We start from the raw sequence: 20,932 nt of genomic DNA, 5'->3' as shown, positions 1-20,932 counted from the left end.
CACACGTGGTTGTCTAGGCCACGCGAAGCATCCAGGACTTCCTACATGCCACAAGATGTGCACTCCATGGGACTGAACTGCCCTGCCATCCCTCTAGTTAGACTTATCTAGTTTAAAATCTAATTAAAAAGAAATAGAGAAAAGAGAGATACTTACCAACTCACCTCACCGACCTCTGTGGCCTCCCGAACTCACCGACCTCTCTGACCTCCCGAACTCACCGACCTCTGTGGCCTCCCGAACCCACTGACCTCTGTGGCCTCCCGAACTCACCGACCTCTGTGACCTCCCAGACTTCTGACCTCTGTGACCTCTCAAACTCACCGACCTCTGTGACCTCCCGAACTCACTGACATCTGTGGCCTCCCGAACTCACCGACCTCTGTGGCCTCCCGAACCCTTGGGCGCCTGACCTCCAAACTCCCGACCTCTCTGGCCTCCCGAACTCTGACTCCTAGACTCTGAACTCCTGACCTCTTGTGGCCTACCGACCGCTCGGACATCCAAACTCCCGACCTCAGTGAGGTGCAGACTGCCAGTCTATGCCACCAACAGCAAGATGGCACACCATGGCATGTCCGAATGGAAGATGAGGGACTTGGCCTCACAGTGTAATGGATCCCTGGATTTGGTCTTTAAGTTGAAAGATTGTGTGAAAGTAGATTTAAAGATGACCAAATTTCATTGACCAAAACACCTCAAAAAACAATATATTTTCTGTTGAGCAAAGGTGCCTGTTAACTTGTGAGCTGTTCTATGATTGAGATATTTTGAAAGCTGTGTTAGATGGCAATGGCAGACCTGGACAGAACAACTGGTTGTAACTGCAGAGAGTACTCTCAGATAAACAAATCCCTTTTAACCGAGATGAAGTTCCAGATGAAGCGTCTCCAATGGTCATAAAATGAGACATTTGGAGCTAAAGGGAGAACACATACCTTGGGAATTCTGCAAAAAACAGAATACAAGGTATCGATGTGTGATGTCACCATATGGTTTATTGCTCTTCTGCAAACTATTATGAATTACTGAACAATGGGGAATTTGATTGGAGGAATGCCCCCTCGCAATCCCTGAATGATTAATTGGGAGAAGAAGGAAAAACCAACGTCGGCCATTACCCATGCTGGATGAAACATGTGCACACAAAGGGACTGCCCAGGATTTTACGGGTAAAGAACAGGGCTACGAAAGGTCATTGGGTACTGCTTCAGTCGAAAGGCAACCTGGTCAGTTGTCCGTTAAAGAGCCTCGTCTAGTCACCGCCGAACCGACCACTCGCTGGTGTCAGTACGTGTGAGATTTTGCTTATGATCACTTGAGTTAAGTAAAGGAATAGACCTGAGCCTGCTTATTGGTAAACCGGGATCACTGTGTGTAATGGTACTGTTGGATGCTTACTTGTAACCTTTTGTTAAATTTAAGTAAAGAGAACTTATTCCAGAAACCTTTGCCTTGAGATGTCCGTTCCAGTGTGAACTCTATAAAGGGTTGGACGGGGCGAGGTGTAATTCCATGCAGCTCACACCGTGTGAGAGGTCCCGGGATTGGGTGTCAGAGTGGAAGCTGTGTGTCTCCACCTGCTCAGCCCAGGCGGCTTCACTCACCGCTTGCTCATCTTTCTTCAGCTCTTTCTTTGTGCGGCCTTTGCCCTTTGAAACATAGAAACATAGAAAATAGTTGCAGGAGTAGGCCATTCGATAAGATCATGGCTGATCATTCGCTCAGTATTCCTTTCCTGCTTTCTCTCCATACCCCTTGATCCCCTTAGCCGTAAGGGCCATATCTAATTTCCTTTTGAATATATCCAATGAACTGGCATCAACAAATCTCTGAGGCAGGGAATTCCACAGGTTAACAACTCTCTGAGTGAAGAAGTTTCTCCTCATCTCAGTCCTAAATGGCCGACCCCTTATTCTAAAACTGTGTCCCCTGGTTCTGGACTTCCCCAACATCAGGAACATTCTACCCGCATCTAACCTGTCCAGTCCCGTCAGAATCTTATATGTTTATATGAGATCCCCTCTCATCCTTCTAAACTTCAATGTATAAAGGCCCAGTTGATCCAGTCTCTCCTCATATGTCAGCCCTGCCATCCCAAGAATCAGTCGGGTGAACTTTCGCTGCACTCCCTCAATAGCAAGAATGTCCTTCCTCAGATTAGGAGACCAAAACTGAACAGGTGAGGCCTCACCAAGGCCCTGTACAACTGCAGTAAGACCTCCCTGCTCTATACTCAAATCGCCGAGCCATGAAGGCCAACATACCATTTGCCTTCTTCACCTGTATGTCAACCTGTATGCCAAATTTCAAAGACTGATGAACCATGACACCCAGGTCTCGTTACACCTCCCCCTTTCGTAATCTGCCGCCATTCAGAAAAGATTCTGTCCTCGCGTTTTTGCCTCCAAAGTAGATAACCTCACATTTATCCACATTATACTTCATCTGCCATGCATTTGCCCACTCCCCTAACCTGTCCAAGTCAACTTGCAACCTCTTAGCATCCCCCTCACAGCTCACACCACTACCCAGTTTAGTGTCATCTGAAAACTTGGAGATATTACACTCTATTCCTTCATCCAAATCATTGATGTATATTGTAAAAAGCTGGTGTCCCAGCACTGAGCCATGCGGCACTCCACTAGTCACTGCCTGCCATTCTGAAAAGGACCCATTTATCCCGACTCTCTGCTTCCTGTCTGCCAACCAGTTCTCTATCCACATCAGTATATTACCCCCAATACCATGTGCTTTGATTTTGCACACCAATCTCTTGTGTGGGACCTTGTCAAAAGTATTTTGAAAGTCCAAATACACCACATCTACTGGTTCTCCCTTATCCACTCTATTAGTTACATCCTCAAAAAATTTCAGAAGATTTGTCAAGCATATTTCCCTTTCATAAATCCATGCTGACTTGGACCGATCCTGTCACCGCTTTCCAAATGCGCTGCTATTTCATCCTTAATAATTGATTCCAACATTTTCCCCACTACTGATGTCAGGCTAACCCATCTATAATTACCTGCTTTCTCTCTCCCTCCCTTTTTAAAAAGTGGTGTTACATTAGCTAACCCCCAGTCCATAGGAACTGATCCAGAGTCAATAGACTGTTGGAAAATGATCACCAATGCATCCACTATTTCTAGGGCCACTTCCTCAAGTACTCTGGGATGCAGACTATCAGTTCCCAGGGATTTATCGGCCTTCAATCCCATCAATTTCCCTAACACAATTTCCCACCTAATAAGGATATCCTTCAGTTCCTCCTTCCCACTAGACCCCCATGGTCAATGCTGGTGAAGTGAGACCTCTCCCCGCCGAAGCCCCTCTGCTCTCCCATTGCCTGCCCACTTTTGATGCTCAGATCTCCCCCTGCTGTAAAAGGTTGTTGAGCTGTGGGGTGGAGGGGAGCCAGGCCCCGCTGCAGAGCAACTGAAGGGCGGCCGCTCGCAGGGCCCAGAGCCAACGGAAAGGGTGCGAGCGGCAGGGAGCTGTGATTGGTAGATCAGCGAGCGTGGGGAGCTGTGATTGGAGGATCAACGAGCGGGGGAACTGTGATTGGAGGATCAGCGAGCATGGGGAGCTGTGATTGGTGGATCAGCGAGCGGGCGGAGCTGTGATTGGAAGATCAGCATTCAAGGGGAGCTGTAATTGGAGGAGCAGAGTGCGGGAAAGAACGGCTGTGGAAAGTTCCAGAGCTCCGGATTGATGTGTCGAGGCTGCGGGAGCCCAGGGAAAGTTTCCCCCATCCGTCCGCCTATGAGGGCAAGTGTGGGGCCTGAGGGAGGGAGGGCTCGGATTGTGTGAGGCTGCATTTCACAGCAGTGCGGGGCGGCCCCGGCCCCAGGGTCACAGCCTGAGGGAATCCGCAGGTAAATTCGGGGGGAATTCGGTGATGGTAATGCCGTTGAATATCAAGGGGCAGTGGTTAGACTCTCGCTTGTTGGAGATAGTCATTGCCTGGTCCTCGTGTGGCACAAATGGTACTTGCCACTTATCAGCCCAAGCCTGATTATTGTCCAGGTCTTGCTGCATGAGGCCATGGACTGTTTCATTATCTGAGGAGTTCGAATGGAACTGAACACTGCAATCATCAGTGAACATCCCCACTTCAGACCTTATGATGAGGGAAGGTCATTGATGAAGCAGCTAAATATGGTTGGGTCTGGGACACTGCCCTGAGAAACTCCTGCATTGATGTCTTGGGTCTGAGATGATGGACCTCCAACAGCCACACCCATCTTCCTTTGTGCTAACTATGACTCCAGCCAGTGGAGAGATTTCCCCCTGATTCCCATTGACAAATTTTACTGGGACTCCTTGATGCCCCGCTCTGAAGTGCTGCCTTGATGTCAATAGCAGTCACTCTCACCTCACCTCGGGAATTCAGCTCTTTTGTCCGTGTTGGGACCAAGGCTGTAATGAGATCTGGAGCAGAGTGGTCCTGCAAGAACCCAAACTGAGCATTGTTGACCAGGTTATTGGTGAGTAAGTGCCGCTTGATAGCGCTGTCAATGACACCTTCCAACTCTTTGCTGATGATTGAGAGTAGACTGATGGGACGGTAATTGATCGGATTGGATTTATCTTGTTTTTTGTGGACAGCACATACCTGGGCAATTTTCCACAGTGTTGGGTAGATCTCAGTGCTACAGCTGTACTGGATTGGCTTGGCTAGAGGTGTGGCTAGTTCTGGAGCATGTGTTCAGCACGATAGCCGGGATGTTGTCAGCACCCATAGCCTTTGTTGTATCCAATATGCTGAGCCTTTTCTTGATATCACATGGAGTTCATCGAATTGGCAGAAGACTTGCTTCTGTGATGGTGGGAACCTCAGGAGAAGGCCGATATGGATCATCCTCTCAGCACTTCTGGATGAAGATGGCTGCAATCACTTCAACCTTGTCTTTTGCACTCACGTGCTGTTCTCTGCCATCATTGAGGATGAGGATATTCATGGAGCCTCCTTCTCCCGTTAGTTGTTTAATTATCCACCACCATTCACAAATGGATGTGGCAGGACTGCAGAGCTTTAATCTGGTCCGTTGATTGTGGGATCGCATAGCTCTGTCTATAGCATGCTGCTTCCGCTGCTAAGCATTCATGTAGTCCTGTGTCGCCGCTTCCCCAGGTTGGCACCTCATTTTTAGGTATGCCTGGTGCTGCTCCTAGCATGCTCTTCTGCACTCCTGATTGAACTAGGTTTGTCCCCTGGCTTGATGGTAATGGTGGAGTGAGGGATCGGGCGGGCCATGAGGTTACAGATTATGGGCGGATAGCCGCGGAGTATTGTGTGGCATAGTCAACAACTACTGAAATATCCTGATGTCCTCATGCTGACCTCACCATAGGTCCCTCTAGGTCCATAGCAGTCCTTTCAAAGGGCAGCTAAATTATTGGGAGAAGGACTAATCGAGTGCAATAGTGAGGCGTGGCTGACACTCTGGACAGGAAATACAGAACCAGAGTACTTCTTCATACAGCCCTGGCCAGAGGAATCGCCTCAACAGCCACTGCAGGGTCTTTGCAATCCTCGGTCACCTCCGAAGAGATGCTTGTGGGCCAAGTCAATGACTGTCCACCTATGTATTCATGGCACCAACAATTGTTCCACTTCCTCACAATGCCCCCGAGTCACTCTGTATAAAGGTCATTCTTTACTATGTTAAACGGCGGAAGGCATTTTGTTTTACACTCAACGGGTGCCCATTTATCACCATTACCTCTTGCTTCACATTTTGTAACACTGGATCATTTATCTGGGCCAAGAGGAAGAGTATTGCCTCTTTAAGAACCTCCTGTTTACAGACAGCTGTACCTTGAGCGGGAGCCCCTGGAGTTGTAGGGGCGGGGGTGTGGGGGCAGTGGGGAGGGGGAGAGACACTTTCCCCAGGCAGCTGAGCATAAAACGGGAGTTGAGGGGAAGCAGGGGACAGAAAGAAGCTGGGACTTGGAGCTGAAAGTCGTACTGTGTGGTCTTGCTTTGTTTCATGTGCATTAAAAGAAGGTATTTGAAATTTGGATTGTTCGAGGATTACTGTTTGAAAAGGAAAAGAAGGCTCGAGACAGCGGGACCCTGTAATACGTGGAGTCAGAAGTGGGATCTGTGTCTCCAATGGAGGAAGAAAGTGACCAACCGCGATGGAGGGAATGTTTAGAGAACTGGTGTGGACCTTGCAAGCTCTGATTGAGCATCCACAGCCCTCTGGGGCAGGGAACTTCAAGGATTCACATCATCTCAGTCCTAAATGGCCGACCCCCTTATCCTTAGACGATGCCCCTTAGTTCTAGATTCCCCATCCAAGGAAAACCACCTCTTAGTATCTATCCTGTCAAGGCCCTGAAGGATTCTAAATGTTTCAATGAGGTCACCTCTCATTCTTCTAAACTCTCGGGAATATAGACCTAGTCTACTCAATCTCTCCTCATAGGACAATCCCCCCCATCCCAGGAATCAGTCCAGTGAACCTTTCAGCACTCCCTCTAAGGAAATAGATGCTTCCTTCGATAAGGAGACCAAAACTGTGCACAGTACTCGAGGTGTGGGCTCTCCAAAGACCGATATGATTGCAGTATGACTTATTCACGTTTATACTCCTACCCTTTTATAATAAAGACTAACATACTATTTACCTCCCTAATTGCTTGCTGTACCTGCATGTTAACCTGTGATTCTTGTACAGGGAGACCCTCTGAACAACAACATTTCACAATTTAAAAATATTCTGCTTCTCTATTTTTCTGACCAAAGTGGATAACTTCACATTTCTCCACATTGTATTCCATCTGCCAAGTTCTTGCCCATTCACTTAACCTGTCTATATCCCTTTGCAACTCCTTTGTGTCCTCCTCACAACTTCCTTTCCCACCTAGCTTTGTATGATCAGCAAACTAGGATATATTACACTCAGTCCCCTCATCAGTCATTGATCTAGATTGTAAATAGCTGACCCCCAAGCACTGATCCTTGCGGAACCTAGTTACAGTCTGTCAAACCGAAAATGACCCATTTATTCCTACTCTCTGTTTTCCGTCCAGTAACCAATCCTCAATCCATGCTAATATATTACCTCCAATCCCATGAGCCCTAATGTTGTGTAATATCCTCTTGTGTGGCACCTTATCGAATGCTTTTTAAAAATCCAAATACACGACATCCACTGGTTCCCCCTTATCTACCCTGCTAATTACAACTTCAAAATATAACAGGCTTGTCAAGCACCATTTCCCGATCATAAATCCTTATTGACTCTGCCCAATCATATCATGATATTCTAAGTGCCCTGTTACCAGGTCCCTAATAACAGATTCTAACATTTTCCTTACTATTGATGTCGGGTTTTCTGATGTCCGTATTTCTGTTAATCCACACCTATCAGATGTTGCTGATATGAACAGATCTTGGCGTTAGTATCAGAAACATTCTAGAAACTTGGGCATAATATCTAGGGTAATACTCTAGTGCAGTACTGAGGGAGTGCTCCATTTCAGAGATGCTGTCTTTCAGTTGAGATATTAAACCCTCTCAGGTGAATACAAAAGTTCAAAGAAGAGCAGGGGAGTTGTTTGTGGGGTTTTAGCCAATGTTTATCCCTCAACCAACATCAATAAAAACTGATTATCTGATCATTGACACCTTGCTGCTGTGGGAGCTTGCTGTGCACATATTGGCTGCCGTGTTTCCCAAGTTACATCAGTAACGACCCTTCAAAAGTACTTCATTATCTGTAAATCACTTTGGGACGTCCTGAAGTGGTGAAAGGTGGTGTAGAAATGCAAGCGGGTTTGTTTGATGTTCTTTCTGTGGTGAAAGCAGGAATGCTGCTGCTGGAGATGTGGATCATTGGGGCTGTGAATGAAGGAAATCACCAGCAGGGGGCAGGCAAAACACAAAACCCTCCCAATGCACAACGTTCAGTTAATCAACGCAACAACACCATCAGAATGTACGTCTCCTCATAGAAATCCTTGTGTGTAAGTGCTGGAGTTCATCAACAAACAGCTTGCAAGGCTCCAAGTGTTGGTTTTATGTGGTCGCTCAGCGGGTTTCGAGCTGTGCTGTAAAGCAGTACGGAGAATGTGGAGCAGGAGCACTGGCCTCGTGTGTGGCTGGTGGGGAAGCTGATCCCTGAATTCAGTAGCACGGGATAGGCCCTAATGTTCCTTATCATTCACTGCTTGTCATACGATGCCAGCACTCCCGAGCTCATTTATGGCCAATCTCTATATTCACTAGAGTTTAGAAAAATGAGAGATGATCTCATTAAAACATACAAAATGCTTTCAGGGCTTGATGGTAGATGCAGGGAGGATGTTTCCCCCGGCTGAGGAGTCTAGAACCAGGGGGCACAGTCTCAGAATAAGGGCATTTAGCACTGAGATGAGGAGAAATTTCTTCATTCAGAGGGTGATGAATCTTTGATATTTCCTGCCCCAGCGATCTGTGGAGGCTCAGTCAGTGAGTATATTCAAGACAGAGATCGATAAATTTGAGGATATTAAGGGAATCAAGGGATATGGGGATACTGCAGGCAAGTGTTGAGGTAGAAGATCAGCCATGATATTATTGAATGGCGGAGCAGGCTCGAGGGGCCGAATAGCCTACTCCTGCTCCTAAACCTTATGTTCTAATCTCACTGTTACTTGATTTCTAATATCAATAAACACCATTTATAATTGGCTGCCAACATTTTTAAGTACAATGTTTTGAAGGTTTATGCTGGTTTCATTAATAAAGTAGGCTGTTTATGATTGGTGCTCGGGGTCAGTGAGGTAGCACACTATTGGCTACACACTAACCAATAGAAAGGAATGAAATTGGGGAGGAATCCTGCAGCGGATCCGCTCAGACCCCAGTCACAGTCAGATTCTTTGTGGAAGGATGAATCTACCTTCCTGACCCTGGTGACCCGGCGTTCTCCGGTGACCCGGCGCTCCCCGGTGACCCAACGCTCCCCGGTGACCCAGCACTCCCCGGTGACCCAGCGTTCCCCGGTGACCTGGTGACCCGGCGCTCCCCGGTGACCCAGTGCTCCCCGGTGACCCAGTGCTCCCCAGTGACCCAGTGCTCCCCGGTGACTCAGTGTTCCCCGGTGACCCAGCACTACCCGGTGACCCAATGTTCCCCAGTGACCCAGTATTCCATGGTATCCAGTGCTCCCCAGTGATCCAGTGCTCCCTGGTGACCCAGTGCTCCCCAATGACCCAGCGTTCCCCGGTGATCCAGTGCTCCCCGGTGACCCAGTGCTCCCCGGTAACCCAGTGCTCCCTGGTGACCCAGTCTTCCGCGGTGACCCAGTGCTCCCCAGTGATCCAGTGTATCCACTGTCTGAGAAAATGGGAGCGATGGTTATGATCTGGCAGCATTTCAGACAGTAGCTGCTGGTAATAGCTATTCTGTAAACATTGACACTCGCTACGGACCCATCTTCTGTTTTTTTATTGTCCCATTACCATCCGCCTTTCCCTTGCACCATCATCCCTTGTGTCATTGAATCACTCCTGCCTTCCACCCAATCACAGACCTTGCCTTTAGCTCCCCACAACCCTTTCACTCGATCTGTACTGCTTATAAACTGTTAAATCACTAACCTCTTCCAGTTCTGATGAAAGGTTAACTCGGTTTCTCTCTCCACCGATACTGCCGGAACTGCTCACTGTTCCAGCATTTTCTGTAATGTATTTTAGGATGCACCTCTCAAGGAGATTTAACGCCGGATCCAAATGCAACGCACTTAGAAATCCAGCTGAGCAAACCATCACTGGGGCTGTGATCCACTGAGAACAAATAGGGAACCATCTGACCACCAGATTGGGGTCTGTCAGTGATATTGGGGGTTTAGAAGAATCCTAAATTATCTGGGCTGTGGACTGTCCCACAAACCCAGTCCAAAAGATATTAATCAATTAACCGGCTTCAAAGACTGAGTCGGACACAGAGGTGGATCAACTAACACTGCTTGATTTAACAAATCTATACTAATACAGTTACTACCATCACCGGGTTAAGTACTGATGATTGCAATAAAGTCGTTCATTATTTAATATCAATCCACCAATCTAAACCATCACAGGTGGAACAGTAATCAAATGCATCACATGACCCGGGGTGTCACTGGCTTTAACTCTGTAACAGTAAAACACAATTCCGTTCAATGGCCAAGATTACTCCACCGTTGTTTCTTTAACATTCGATTGTGGGCATCGCTGGCAAGGCCGGCATTTATTGCCCATCCCTAGTTTCCCTTGAGAAGTTGGTGATGGGCCGCCTTGTTGAACCGTTGCAGTCCGTGAGGTGAAGTTACTCCCACTATGCTGTTAGGGAGGGAGTGCATGATTTTTGACCCAGTGACAATGAAGGAAAGGCGACATTTTTCAAGTCATGATACTGTGTGACTTGGAGAGGAACTTGGAGGTGGTGGTGTTCCCATGTGCCTGCTGCCCTTGTCCTATTAGGTGGTGGAGATTGTGGGTTTAGGAAGTCCTATCGAAGAAGCCTTGGTGAGTTGCTGCAGTGCATCGTGTAGATGGTACACGTAGCGCCGGTGGTGGAGGGACAAGGTGTTTAATGTGGTGGATGCCGGGCCATTCAAGCAGCATGGCCTGGAAGGTGTTGAGCTGTTTGAGTGTTGGTGCAGCTGCACTTGGTAAACTCCTAGGACAGGACATCATGTAGAGAGGGGCGAGGCCGTGGAGGGATTTGAAAACAAGGAGGACAATTTTAAAATAGAGGCATTGATCAACCGGGAGTCAATGTAGTTCACTGAACACAGCTGTGATGGTGAACGGGGCATGGTGTGAGTTAGTATACGGGCAGCAGAGTTTTGGATGACCTCAGGTTAATGGAGGGTGGAGGGTTGGAGGCCAGCCAGGTGTGCATTGGAATAGTCAGATCTAGAGGTAACAAGGGCCTGAGTGTGGGTTTCAGCAGCGGATGAACTGAGGCAGAGATGGAGTTGGGCGATGTTACCGAGATGGAAGTAGTTGGTCTGAGTGATGATGTGGATCTGTGGTTAGAAGCTCCTCGGGGTAAAATACAACACCAAGGTTGCGAACAGTGTGGTTGAGACTCAGGCAGGTGCCAGGGAGAGGGGTGGAGTCGGTGGCTGGGGATCACAATTTGTGATGGGGACAGAAGGCAATACCTTCGGTCTTCCCAATATTTATTTGCAGGAAATTTCTGCTCATCCAATACTGGATGTGGGACAAACGGCGTGATAATTTGGAGACTGTAGAGGGATGGAGAGTGCTTGGGATGTTTTACTATGTTAAAGACTCTGTATAAAGTGGTTGTTGTTGAGCCTCAGGGGCATCTTGCCCACCCGACAAATGTAACACAGTGCAGGAAGTGGTTTAATTGCCTCACGAGATTGGCTGCAGTACGTGAAGTCACGTGTACCCATGCACACCCTGAGAGAATGCTGCAAGCCTGACTCACCTCCATACCATCCCTGTCAAGAGATGGATGTAACCCATAATATTCACAAAGGATCCTGATGCCAAACACACACGCACTCCTTTCCCACCATTCCAGTGTGTGTTATCCCAGAGCCTGTTGGGCTGGTGGGATTTGATTCAATAGAGAACAGATTGCTCCATAGCCTGTACCTGAAAGCATCCTCCCTGTGCAATGTCTGCACACTCCTGGCTGTAATTCAATCTTGTGTTAATCAGGTGCCTTCCTCACTTTGCAGAGGGAAAGTTCCCACACTCAGTGGGTCAAACACATGTTGTCAGAGAGGAAGTGCACTCATCCCCCCACACGCACAAGGAGGAAGCTCCTCAATTCCTCGGGAACACACCAGGGAGGCGGTGGGAGATGGGGACGTTGGAGGTGAGCTGCTGAGAACACATGGTAATAGAAGGGATCGGTCTCAGTCCAGTGAGCTAGTACAGTCTCCTGACATTCACCTCAATTGTAAGCTCTTCTGTTGTTGCTCACTGACTTCCTCAAAGTCACACAAGAGTGGCCACCCTCCTAAATCCTTCACTTTGTCACCCTCGCAGGTGATGCACAGCCTGATGCCTGGTCTGAAGAGCAGGCTGGCAGCTCCAGAGTGAAGAGCCACTCACCTGATTCACCAACTCTGTCCTGGCACCTTCCTCATTGAAGCAGCAGCCCCGATACATCACTCAGGTCACAGGGTGTAAGAGCTGATGAGGCACCGAGCACCAGTGAGCAGGAGGGGCTTGGAGGGGAGGAGGGGCAGACAGCACTGTCTCAGCGGGGGGAGAAATGACTGCCTTGGGCTGAGGAGCCTGATTGCAGGATCCCAGTGCCTAAGGGATCAATGATCCTGGAGTATTGAACACATGTGCTGCTGGGTCTGTTTCGGTGAATGTGCAAGGGTCTCACGCTCCAGGCTTGTAGCTTGGTCGCACTCTGGTGCTTTTATCCGTGAAGCCAGTGAAGATGTGAGTGAGCCAAAGACTTTCCATTGTAAGATCCAACTGTGATGTGTGTCCAATGGGTGAACAGGGTCAGCAATGAACGAGCTGTATCGTGTGCAGACTTCACATGGCACAGCAGGAAATGAGTAACAGGAAATTACTGAGTACACTGGGACCCATTCAAATCTTCAGGCTGGCTCTGAAATGGACACTGACAGTGAGATGATGCTTTTCCAATGTGAAAACATATAGGATATTACAGAGTGTGGGAGAAATTGAATAGGATCTGGGTTTGTATCCGGGGCGTATCGTGAAGCTTAATTTGGTTCTCAAGGTAATTATACCAATTAATTTAATTTAACCTGCACAGCCACAGCCTGAGCAGCAGGAGTCAGTCCAGCACGGGTAGGATTACCACCTACACTGAGCTACCGGACAGACATCATGTACTGGACAGGACACAATTCAGTGTGATGCTAATGGCAACTTTATTTCATTGGCTCTCCCATTCAAGGAAACTCCAATGGTCAAAACATTCACTGAAAACATAGCAAGAAATGACCATTCAGAATTACAGTCACATATATTACATTATACTGCAATTGTCTCTATACTGTTCGATTATACTGCAATTGGCTCTATACTATTAGATTATGCTGCAATTGTCTCTATACTATTAGATTATACTGCAATTGTCTCTATATTATTAGATTATCCTGCAATTGTCTCTGTATTAGAGTGTGATGTGCAGGGAGTAAATTTCCAAGCCTTTCTCTCCCTAGTTCACCATAACTTCAGCGGAGGTTCTGTGTAAACTCCGGAAAATATCGACCATGTTGATGTGGGTTTTCTGGCGTTTCCACTGGTTTTCGGAATGTCCTGAGGATGTGAAAGATGCCACATTCACACTACATTCTGTTTTATTCTTAAACTTTTAATGATGTACAGGAGCGCGATGTGCTGATGTTTTAGTGCAGTCCATTTAATCAGTCCCAAATGCAGCCTTCACCACTCTCTGCGCATTCTCCGTAACGTCATTCAGTGCATCATTCAGCAGCTTGTAGGTCATTGCAAATGATGTTCCTGCTCCAAAGATGGAACCAATGATTGGTATGAAGTCAAGGATCGCCTCAGCTACTGAAATGGCAGCAAAGGTGGAACCCAGCAACATTCTTTTCACAAACTCTTCAGTAATTTCACCCATCAGAGGGGTTTTCACCACTGCTTTCAGATCTCTCACAGATTTCCCTGCCACCTTGGCCAGTCTTTGAAGAGAGTCGTTATCCAGACCCAGATATAGACGGAACTGTATTATTGCTGTAACCAGTATCCCAATGTCACAAACCAAGGACAGGCCAGGAATGGGCACTGCTCCCACTGTTCCTGAAAGTGTTGCCAACATCCAGACTTGTTTCTTTTGCTCTTTTCTTTTATTCTCTACCATCTCCAATGTAATGTTTGGAAGTGACAGCAAGAAAACATGTTTCTTTATATCGTCAAGGTTATTTGCAAGGGTTTCCTTTAATATTGGAAAATCAAACTCATTCAGCCTATGGCTTGATATTGGAAAACAGTGGGTGATGGAAACCCGAACTCTTTCAACTCAGCAACACAATAAGTCCTGATCGTTTTCATCGTTTCAATATCATCGAGATCATTGTCAATCTTAGATCGAGCAAAGTAGACTTTCTTCCCCAGCCGCTTAATCTCTTTGCCGAGTTTTGCATCATGTTCTTTGACTCAACAGCCTAAGTTAATGATGAAGAAATCGTATATTTCAAAGTTCATTTTCCTCAGGTATGTATCTGCTGGGAAATTAAAAGTTCCAATTCCTGGCAGGTCCCAGAAGCAAACATTAGGCAGGTCGGGATGTGAGTATCGGGTTGGCTTCCTTGTGGTTTCTGTGTTACCAACTTTAGCTGCTCCCTTATCATTTCTCCGAAGCCCTCTCATAGCATTGATGAAGCTGGATTTCCCTCCGCCTGATTCTCCCGTCACGGCAATGTCAAGCTTTACATTGTTGAGGTCTTCTACCTTCTTCTGTATCAGATACATAGCCCCCTCCAGCCCGCCTGTTTCATAAGCAGACATGAATTAATTGTGATCTTCCTGACTGAAGAATGTAGATTTCGAAGTCTGAGCCATCTGATCTCTGTCAAAAAATATTATTTTACATTGTATAGAATTTCTCCAAATTGTGAAAGGTTGAAGGAAAACTACAATTAGAACTTGTGATTAAAGGCAGAAATCAGTGGGGCTGGAACAATTCACTCAGAGCTACTGAAAGATGCACTGAGCTGTAAAACAAAGGATCTTGTCACCATGTAACATCACTGATCCCTCTATCCCCATTCTTCATTCCTACTCTCCGTGCTCGTAGGGCATGTGCTATACAGATACTCCTGGCATTGAATACCTTGTGTTGACTTTGCAGTTTGTTGTATTAAAATAGAATGTGGATTTAACATTTATTATTCAGGAAGATTAGAGTCAAAAAGGACAGTGCAGGTATATAGTGCTGACTCAGTTAATCAGGTGATTATTATTAGCACTGTCACGTAGGATCAAAGAGCACTGACGTGTTGGCATGTTGTAGGATGTTGCAGCCCAAATACCAACTGATCTGAAGACAGGAAAAGTAGAAAGATTCAAAATCAAAGGGTGACGTCACAGGAAAGAAGAGAAGTGAGGTTCCGCAGGGCTCAGTGCTGGGACCCTTGCTTTTTATGGTATAAATCATCGATTTAGATTTGAATATATGGAGTATGATTAACAAGTTTGCAGACGACACTAAAATTGGCTGTGTGGTTGGGAATGAAGAGGAAAGTCATGGGTTGCCGGACGATATCAATCTACTGGTCAGGTGGGCAGAGCAGTGGCAATTGGAATTTAATTCAGAGAAGTGTGAGGTGCTGCGCTTTGGGAGGGCGAAAAAGGAAAAGGTATACACATTAAGCGGGAGACCACTTCATAGTGTAAATGAACAAAGGGACCTTGGAGTCCATAGATCCCTGAAAGTAGCAGGCCAAGTGGATAAGGTGGTTAAGAAGGCATACGGAATGCTTGCCTTTATTGGCCGAGAATATAAGAGCAGGGAGGTTATGCTTAAATTGTATAATACTTTGGTTAGGCCACAGCTGGAGTACTGCATGCAGTTCTGGTTGCCGTATTATAGGAAGGATGTGATTGCACTAGAGAGGGTGCAGAGGAGATTTACGAGGATGCTGCCTGGAATGGAGAATTTTAGTTATGAGGACAGATTGGATAGGCTGGGTTTGTTCTCATTGGAACAGAGAATGTTCAAAGGAGACGTCATTAAGGTGTACAAAATATTGAGGGGTCTGGACATCTTGGATAGTAAGGGTCTATTTCCATTGGTGGAGGGGTCTATTATGAGACGGCATAGTTTTCAAGTGGGTGGTGGAAGGTTTAGAGGGTATTTGAGGGGGGAGCTTCTTTATGCAGAGGGTTGTGGAGATCTGGAACTCACTGCCTGGAAGAGTGGTGGATACAGAAACCCTCATCACTTTTAAGAGATGGTTGGATGGGCACTTAAAATGCCGTAACCTGCAGGGTTACAGACCTAGAGCTGGTAATTGGAATTAGACTGGATGACCTTTTGTTGGACGGCGCAGATATAACGGTAAGTAGTGCAGGGAATAGAATACGTCTAGAGTGATCTCCTGGACTAGTTTCGATCACCTGGATGGGTCGGAGAGGAATTTTCCCAGATTTTTTCTCCCTAAATTAGTCTGGGTTTTTATCTGGCTTTTGCCTCTCCCAGGAGATCACATGGCTCCGGTTGGGGTGGAATGTAGAATGTTTCAGTATAAGGGGTGCCGCAGTTGTGTGAGGCGGACTGGTTGGGCTGGGTGTTCTTTGCCTTTTCGTCATTGTTCATAGGTTTGTATGTAACCTTTAGGGCTGCTGACCAAGGGCCGTGCAGCTCTTTGTCGGCCGGCGCAAACACGATGGGCTGAAATGGCCTCCTTCTGCACTGTAAATTTCTATGTTTTTATTGGTTGGTGAGTTTTTCTCTTTCGCTCTTTTCTGGGGCATTGATTTGAATTAGAGCTGGGATTAAAAACAAAACTTGAAAACTTAATTTACTAAATACATTAGAGGTGGCAGAGCAGGCGATGTGCTTCTGTTGTGGCATCTGGGAGCTGGTGGACCCCATTGAGTTCCACGTCGACCACATCTGCAGCAAGTGTCTGCAGCTCAAGGAACTTCGGCTCCCTGTTGATGAGCTGGAGTCCGAGCTGCAAACACTGTGATACATCAGGGACGGGGAGAGTTACCTGGACACTGTGTTCCAGGAGGCAGTCACACCCCTTAGATTAATTAGTTTGAATTCGATCCGTGGTCAGGGACAGGAGGGTGTGACTACGAATGAGGAAGGTATGGGGACTCAGGATGTAGTGGTGGAGGAGCCTCGGCCCTTGAAATTGGCTAACAGGTATGAGATTCTTGCTCCCTGTGTGGAAGAGAGCAAACTGACCACAGCACCTTGGTACAGGGGGCCATTCAAGTGGGGGAAGTAAAAAGAAATGTTGTAGTAATAGGGGACAGTATAATAAGGGGGATAGATACTGTTCTCTGCAGCTGAGAACGTGAGTCCTGAAAGTTGTGTTGCCTACCCGATGCCAGGGTTAAGGACATCTTCTCTGCGCTGGAGAAGATGGAGAGGAACTTGGAGTGGGAGGGGAAAGATCCAGTTGCCGTGGTCCACGTGGGTACCAACAACATAGGTAGGACAAAGAAAGAGGTTCTGCTGAGGGAGTATGAGCAGCTAGGAGCCAAATGAAAAGCAGAACCACAAAGGTAATAATCTCTGGATTACTACCCGAGCCACGAGCAAATTTGCATAGGGTAAATAATATCAGGGAGTTGAACACGTGGCTCAAAGACTGGTGTGGGAGAAATGGGTTTTGGTTCGTGGGACACTGACACCAGTACTGGGGTAAGAGGGAGCTGTTCCATTGGGACGGGCTCCACTTAGACCATGCTGGGACTAGGGGCCTGGCCAATCAAATAACTAGGGCTGTAGAGAGGGCTTTAAACTAAATAGTGCGGAGGGTGGGGGGTGGCGTGGGGGAGGAGCGTTCAGCTGAACAAGAATTTAAGAAGTCAAAGAATAAGGAGAAGGCAATAGATCAGGATAGCACTGGGGTAAATGAAAACCAGAGCATGCCAGGAAGGGACAGAATGTATAAACATAAAGGTGTATCAGAAAGTGGGGTCAAAGCAGGAAAAAAGGGTAAAAAAACAAAATTAAAAGCTCTTTATCTGAATACACGCAGCATTCGTAACAAAATAGATGAGTTGATGGCACAGATAGATATAAATGGATATGATCTGACAGCCGTTAGAGATGTGGTTGCAAGGTGACCAGGACTGGGAACTAAATATTCAGGGGTATTTGACAATTCGGAAGGACAGACAGAAAGGAAAAGGTGGGGTAGCTCTTTTAATAAAGGATGAGATCACTCTGTTAGTGAGAAATGATATTGGCTCAGAGGATCAAGATGTTGAATTAATTTGATAGGAAATAAGGAATAATAAGGGGAAAAAGTTGCTGGTGGGCATAGTCCATAGGCTCCCTAACAGTAGTTACACTGTTGGACGGAGTATAAATCAAGAAATAATGGAGGCATTTAAAAAAGGAATGACAATAATCATGGGAGATTTTAACCTTCACATTGATTGGACAAAGCAAATTAGCCAGGGTAGCCTTGAGGAAGAGTTCGTAGAGTGTATCCGGGAACATTACGTTGTGGAACCAACCAGGGAGCAGGCTATCTTAGAACTGGTACTGTGTAATGACCCCTGATGGCTTACATCCTCGGGTCTTAAAAGAAGTGGCTGCAGAGATAATGGATGCATTGGTTGTAATCTACCAAAATTCCTTGGATTCTGGGGCGGTCCCACCAGATTGGAAAATCACAACTGCAATGCCGGTCTTTAGAAAAGGAGGCAGACAAAAAGCAGGGAACTATAGACCAGTTAGCCTAACATCCGTCGTTGGTAAAATGCTGAAGTACATTATTAAGGAAGCAGTAGCGGTACATTTGGAAAAGCATTATTCAATCAAGTGGAGTCAGCATGGTTTTCTGAAAAGAAAATTATGTTTGACAAATTTGCTCGAGTTCTTTGAGGATGTAACTAGCAGGGTGGATAAAGGAGAACCAGTGGATGTGGTGTATTTGGGTTTTCAGAAAGCATTCGGTAAGGTGCCACACAAAAGGTTACTGCACAAGATAAAAGTTCATGGGGTTGGGGGTAATATATTAGCATGGATTGAGGATTGGCTAACTAACAGAAAACAGAAACTTAGGATAAATGGTTCATTTTCCGGTTGGCAAACAGTGACTAGTGGTATGCCGCAGGAATCGGTGCTGGGTCCTCAACTATTTACAATCTATATTAATGACTTGGATGAATGGACCGGAGTGTAATGTAGCCAAGTTTGCTGATGATACAAAGATAGGTGGGAAAGCAATTTGTGAGAAGGACACAAAAAATATATAAAGGGATATAAACAGGCTAAATGAGTGGGCAAAAATTTGGCAGATGGAGCATAATGTGGGAAAGTGTGAGGTTATCCACTTTGGCAGAAAAAAATAAAAAAAACTAATTATTATTTAAATGGAGAAAAATTGCAAAGTGCTGCAGTACAGAGGGACCTGGGGGTCCTTGTGCATGAAACACAAAAAGTTATTATGCAGGTCCAGCAAGTGATCAGGAAGGCAAATGGGATGTTGGCCTTTATTGCAAGGGGGATAGAGTATAAAAGCAGAGAAGTCCTGTTACAACTGTACAGGGTATTGGTAAGGCCACACCTGGAGTACTGTGTACAGTTTTGGTCTCCGTATTTGAGGAGGGATATATTTGCATTGGAGGCTGTTCAGAGAAAGTTCACTAGGTTGATTCCTGAGATGAGGGGGTTGACTAATGAATAAAGGTTGAGCAGGTTGGGCCTGTATACATTGGAGTTCAGAAGAATGGTAGGTGATCTTATCGAAACATATAAGATAATGAGGGGGCTCGACAAGGTGGATGCAGAGAGGATATTTCCAGTCATTGGTGAAATTAAAAGTTGGGGACATAGTCTCAAAATAAGGGGCCGCCCATTTCAAACTGAGATGATGAGGAATTTCTTCTCTATGGAATTCTCTGCCCCAGATAGCTGTGGAGACTGGGTCATTGAATACATTAAAGGCGGAGATAGACAGAAATTTGAGCGATAAGGGAATAAAGGGCTATGGAGAGCGGGCAGGGAAGTGGAGTTGAGTCCATGATCAGATCAGCCATGATCTTATTAAATGGCGGAGCAGGCTCGAGGGGCCAGGTGGCCGACTCCTGCTCTTATTTCTTGTATTCTTATGTTGTTATGTTTGGATATTGGATGGATGGGTTTGATGGGCGAATTAGGGTACGAGATGGATGGGTTTGATGGGAGAGTTAGGGTACTGGATGGATGGGCTTAGATGTGGGATTTAGGGTACTCGATCGATGGGTTTGATGGGAGATTTAGGGTACTGGATGGATGGATGTGAGAAAACAACTATTCTGCAGGCTTTTCAGTAGAAATAGGCCTTTTATATTCAAAAATGCTAATTCAGCAGTTTGTGTAACTGTTCTTGTGCAACTAGTTCCAAAGCCATTTTGACTATGGATATCTCATGTTGTGGCATTATAGCATGGGAAGTATGGGGTAAATGTTTCTGCCTATTGTGGAATGTGCGAGAGTGGTTCAGAGGCTGTTCGGCCTGGGGAAACATTGAAATCTATTGACATACAGGCACTAAAAGCAGGCTCAAGTTCCCGTAATATAATGAGTGATTCAACGTATATAATAAAGACGTATATTGTATTATAATATTCTCGGAGTGAAACTGGTGATGCTCACATGTTATCACAAGGCCATTTGAGATCAAGCACCTCAAAACACCTTGTAGATGTTAAATAAATTCAGTGGGGAATCCAGGAGAAATTTCTTTATCCATAGAGTGGTTAAAATGTGTAACTTGCTCCCACAAGGAGAAGTTGAGGAGACTAGCATAGATACATTTAAGGTGAAACTAGATAAACACACGAGGGAGAAAGGAATAGAAGGATCTGTTGATCGGGTTCGATAAAGAAGAGTGGGAGGCGGCCTGCCTGGAGCATAAAAACACCAGCATAGACCGGTTGGACTGAATGGCCTGTTACTGTGCTATAAATACTGTGGTCAAAATTTTCTTCGGGGAGACGGGCTGGAGGCAGTGGTGGGGGGGAAACCCAGGAAGCCTAATTTGAATGTGAGGCCTGATTGGCTGTGGGTGGCTCGGCTTCAGTTGCGAGGGTCGGTCTGGGGGAGGGATAACGGGAGGGGAGTCGGGGATTGGTGGGAGGGGGTCTGGATCGGGAAGGTCAGGCATCGTGGGCCATGGATTGCGGGGGGGTGGGTGCGGAGGATTGGGAGGGATGCCGGACGATCAGGGCCGGCCTCATCATCATCGCTGTGGGGAGGCCGGGGGTGGGGGGATGGGTT

The 20,932-nt window shown here is 46.5% G+C and overlaps 1 protein-coding gene and 1 pseudogene across 6 annotated transcripts in view; both read right to left on the bottom strand.

Moving 5' to 3' along the window:
* LOC139265777 (interferon-inducible GTPase 5-like) overlaps positions 1-20,932 on the bottom strand; it is a 43,258-nt gene that overhangs the window by 14,846 nt on the left and 7,480 nt on the right. For 2 of the 6 annotated variants that reach the window (XM_070883183.1, XM_070883181.1), the window contains exon 1: positions 1,449-1,593. The exons of 3 other annotated variants lie outside the window; for them this stretch is intronic. Coding sequence is in view for 1 of the 3 variants with exons in the window: in XM_070883180.1 (XP_070739281.1) it covers positions 1,608-1,618 (11 nt within the window). In the remaining 2 variants the exon portion in view is untranslated. One more of the 6 variants, XM_070883180.1, reaches the window with a different exon arrangement.
* Positions 12,866-14,541, bottom strand: LOC139265495 (interferon-inducible GTPase 5-like; annotated as a pseudogene).

This window comes from Pristiophorus japonicus, chromosome 6, assembly GCF_044704955.1.
Source record: "Pristiophorus japonicus isolate sPriJap1 chromosome 6, sPriJap1.hap1, whole genome shotgun sequence".
In the NCBI taxonomy this organism is placed as follows: Eukaryota; Metazoa; Chordata; class Chondrichthyes; family Pristiophoridae; genus Pristiophorus; species Pristiophorus japonicus.
This window is presented reverse-complemented; position numbering and strand designations above follow the sequence as displayed.